General features: G+C 48.7%; 1 protein-coding gene across 1 annotated transcript in view; it reads left to right on the top strand.

Moving 5' to 3' along the window:
• Positions 1–4,294, top strand: part of GPR50 (G protein-coupled receptor 50) — a 51,480-nt gene extending 47,186 nt beyond the window's left edge. Inside the window, exon 2 of the mRNA XM_019521052.1 lies at positions 2,608–4,294. Coding sequence (XP_019376597.1) covers positions 2,608–3,473 — 866 coding nt within the window. The 3' untranslated portion in view covers positions 3,474–4,294. The remainder of the gene's footprint in view (positions 1–2,607) is intronic.
• The last annotated feature ends 6 nt before the right edge of the window (positions 4,295–4,300 follow it).

Raw genomic sequence — 4,300 nt, 5'->3', positions numbered from 1 at the left:
ACTTAGGGGGTTTGCTACAGCTTCCCAGCATGGAGGCTGCAAGCAGGTCCAGGGAGGGCAAGAGCATCTTCCATTTCCTTTATGGCAATGAGTAGAGGGTTGTCCCAAACTCCCTTTTTTGGCAACATGGAAAACAAGGGTGGTGCAGCATGAGAACCACTGGCCTGAAGCAGGGAAGTTTAACCAGTGGCCCACGAGGGGTTACGTTGCATCCCCTGGGCTTCTGCCTGGCCGCTGCCCCCTCCACCCCCCATCACTCTCTCTGCAGCAGCAATCAGAGTTCCCAGGCTCCCCTCCCTCTTCCAGCTTTTCCTGCCTGCCCCTGCCCCAGTGCAGCATGGTGCAGCCCAGGGCAACTGAGGGTCAGTCTGGGGCTACATGGTAGTGGGAAGGGGTCCATGCGGCATGCAGCCTGGGAGGCCTGTGGCTTGTCCTGGCTGGCCCCACAAGACACTGGAGTGAAGTTGCCCAAGAAGATGGTGTCTGAGTGGGAACAGGAGGAGGAGCTGGGGGGTAGGTGGAGGAAAGGACTCCAGAGATTTAATTTCAAAATCATGCCAAGCCCGGCTTTGACAAAGGTCCAAAACCTCCCATTCACGGAGCACAAATCCATTTAAATGGAAATTGCTCTGTCATAGCTTAGCTAGAAAAAGAGCAAACTGCAGTAGGAGATGCTGACACCGCTGGGACTCCATGGGTGGGAAAAGCCAGAGAACGAGCAGGTGGAAGCTAATGCAGTTTAAAACTCAGCAGTTCTGCTGTTGACAGGGGTGAGGAAACTAGAGATGCAGCTGTAGGTGCAAGTTTAGAACAAGTAAGTAAAGAACCTGCTCTGCGCTGCGGCTATCCAGCCTGTGGGATCTCCTCTCTACCAGGTCAATGAGACAAATGACATGCCAGGAAAAGAGCTGTGTTATGTTATCACAGTAATATGATTACAGCTAGTATCTGTTGCTGAAGCTGAACCTGATACCAGGAGACTTGACCTATGTCTTCCAGGATATAAAATGATTGTAAAGGCATGATTGTAAAGGCACCCCAGAGCATTGTCCCATTGGCTAGATGTGCTATGAATGGTTTTTGGCTTCTTCGGGACAGCTTGGCTTTACTCGTTGTCCCACTGGGCAGACAAGTGCTCCTATCTAATGAGGTGTTGCTATTAATCCAGCTTGCATATTCATTATTGTCTTCTTTGGCAGTTCCTTACTATTGAGTATGATTGTCTTTCATGACTGTCTTATCTGTGTGCATTGAATGATAGCTGAAGAGGCTGATCTGGGATCAACAGACTGCTGCAGCTTGGGTGCATGTTTCCGTGCGGGGTGGGTGGCTCTAGATTCTTGATTCGGTATTCATTATTGAATCTGCCTGGAAGACAGCAAGGGCCAGATTCTCCTCCAAGCATAAATCCAGAGAACCAACTTGGACTTCAGTTGAGTTGCTATGAATACACAGTGGAGTGAATGACACAAGCCTGTTACTTAAACTGTGATTTGTTTAATAGCTGCATGAGGTGATGTGCTAGGTGGTGAACAGACAGCGGTGTAACGGCTCAGGAATGCATTTTGCTATCATTTCCATAAATTTACCGTGAGGAGTTTAAGGACTTGGCTATCCAGTGTCTTTTGACTCTTAGCTGCTCTGCTAAAGATGCCCAGCACATATATTTCTCTTTTACAGCCCCTGAGACAACTCTTGCCAGTGAATACTCCCCAGCCTGTTAGGACCTGTATCTCATGCTTCATAGCTCTTGACTTGCTGGATCTGGTCACTTTAGGCACTGATCTCTGGGTCAGGGGTTTTAGGTCACTCTCCAGACACAAGCCCAATGTCTGACACTGTTGTCTAATTGTCTGGGCCCATGAAACTAATGCCAGCTTAGAGGATCCCAGATCCTTTCTGCTCACATCTTTGTGTGCTGCTCCCCCTCGGTGCTGGTCCTGCGGTCCCCTTTCTCCAGTGATCTACTGATTAATTATAAGACCACACAAGTGAGGTGGTAGATGGCTCGCATGTCAAGGGGGCTTGCATCTGAGTGGCAGACTATCAAGGGCAGGGGTTGGCAACCCCCAGCATGTGTGCCAGAGCATGGTACGTGAAGCCATTTTGCTTGGCACGCCACAGGGGCTCTGGGCAGGCCCCTGCTGCCAGCCACAGATCCCAGGTGGCTTGTAGCAGGCAGCGGGGAGGCTGCAAGCAGCTGCCCTGGGGTCCGTGGAGCCCTGGTCTGGCTCGTTGCCAGTGGTGGGTGCACCTGCCTCTGGGAACTGGCTGAGGCAGCACTGCCACAACAAAGATCGGGCCCCTTGTGGCTCCTCTGCCATCCGCGCTGGCATGCCAACATATTACAAGTTGCGGCTGAGGTTGGCACTCTTCCCAAAAACATTGCTGACCCTGATCTAGGTCAGTGACTCTCATTCACTCTCTGTTGTTTGCTCTTTACTGGGTGCAGGTGATGCTTCTTGGGGCTTTCAGCTCAAGATGGAGGTTACCAGAGACAAAGTGAAGACTCAGGACCATTTTTACAATCAAGATTAAGTTTACAGTTGATTAGAGTTGTACCAAGGTGCACTAATCATCATTCTCTCTCTTATCTCCTTGTTGTAGGCAACATCTTTGTCGTCAGTCTGTCAGTCGCAGATCTAGTCGTAGCGGTGTATCCGTACCCTCTCATCTTGAGTGCTATTTTCCACAATGGCTGGACAATGGGAAACATTCACTGCCAGATCAGCGGGTTCCTCATGGGTTTAAGTGTCATTGGGTCCATTTTTAACATCACAGCCATCGCGATCAACCGATACTGCTACATCTGCCACAGCCTCCGGTATGACAGGCTATTCAACCTGAAGAACACCTGCTGCTACCTTTGCCTGACATGGACGCTGACGGTGGTGGCGATTGTGCCCAACTTTTTTGTTGGCTCACTACAGTATGATCCCCGCATCTACTCCTGCACATTTGCCCAGACTGTCAGTACGTCTTACACTATCAGCGTGGTGGTTGTTCACTTCATCGTCCCTCTGTCCGTTGTGACGTTCTGCTACTTGCGGATTTGGATTCTGGTGATTCAGGTCAAGCAGCGGGTGAGACCCGACTGCAAGCAGAAGCTGCGGGCCGGGGACGTGAGGAATTTCTTGACCATGTTTGTGGTTTTTGTCCTTTTTGCAGTGTGCTGGGGCCCGTTAAACTTTATCGGCCTGGCGGTCTCTATTAACCCGTCGAAAGTAGCGCCACAAATTCCGGAATGGCTTTTTGTCTTGAGCTACTTTATGGCCTATTTTAACAGCTGTCTCAATGCCATGATATACGGGCTTCTCAATCAGAACTTCCGAAAGGAGTACAAAAGAATCCTCCTGACTCTGTGGACCCCGAGGCTGTTGTTTGTCGACTTGTCAAAAGTTGGGACGGAGGGGGTGAAAAGCAAGCCCTCTCCAGCGGCAACAAACAACAACCAAGCTGAAATGCACTTCTGAATCGGGGAGCATGCTGTTGTTTCTGGGCTTCGGTTTTGCAGATAATATATAAAAGCTTTTCTAGGTACACATTTCACAGGGGTTGGTACTGCCCACTCTCATTCCGGCAAGAAATATAATTCTGTCTCGTGTCATCCTCTACTCATCACTATGGTGTCTGAGCACCTTGCTGACAAAAGCAGTCCCACAGAAGCTGAGGCTTTGAGTAAGGATTTGCAGGATGAACCCATTGACCTTTTTCCTATGCCATTTTTCACTATGTGCCTAATTGGCTTTGATGCACTTGACATGCTCATGCTAACAAGCTCTGTGAAGGGAAGCACGCGTAGTGCATGTAGATGCTGTTGTACTTGAAATGCAAACTGCGAGACAAGGCACTTTAAATCTCCTGTATTTTAAATCCCCCTCTCCTCCCAGTCCCTCCTAGCGTTACTTAACCCAGCCCATACTGTACAAACTGAAAACTGGCTCTATACTTTTCTAGGCCCCATAATACAGATATAAACACTTCTACTGTCTGGTGGGTTTTTTATTTTTTGTTTTTTTTAAGTTTAGCAATTATCCAACAATTGATGGCAGGTAAAAACCAGACCCAGCAAATGTCCAGTGAACTGTTTATAATTGAATCTTTCCAGACTATAAGTAAAAATGAAACATGCAACATAACTACAGAAAGAGATTTGGCACCTGATTCTAATTCGGGCAGGTTTCTCTTATGGCCAGAGCTCCAAATGTCTTTTAGAGTCTGTGTTTCACAACCGTGCTGTAAAGAGACAAGATAGCAGGACTGCAGGGTTGTTGGTTGTAGCCATGTTGGTCTAAGGACA

Source organism: Gavialis gangeticus, unplaced genomic scaffold (genome assembly GCF_001723915.1).
Source record: "Gavialis gangeticus isolate Ggan-Ray unplaced genomic scaffold, GavGan_comp1, whole genome shotgun sequence".
NCBI classification, from domain to species: domain Eukaryota; kingdom Metazoa; phylum Chordata; order Crocodylia; family Gavialidae; genus Gavialis; species Gavialis gangeticus.
This window is presented reverse-complemented; position numbering and strand designations above follow the sequence as displayed.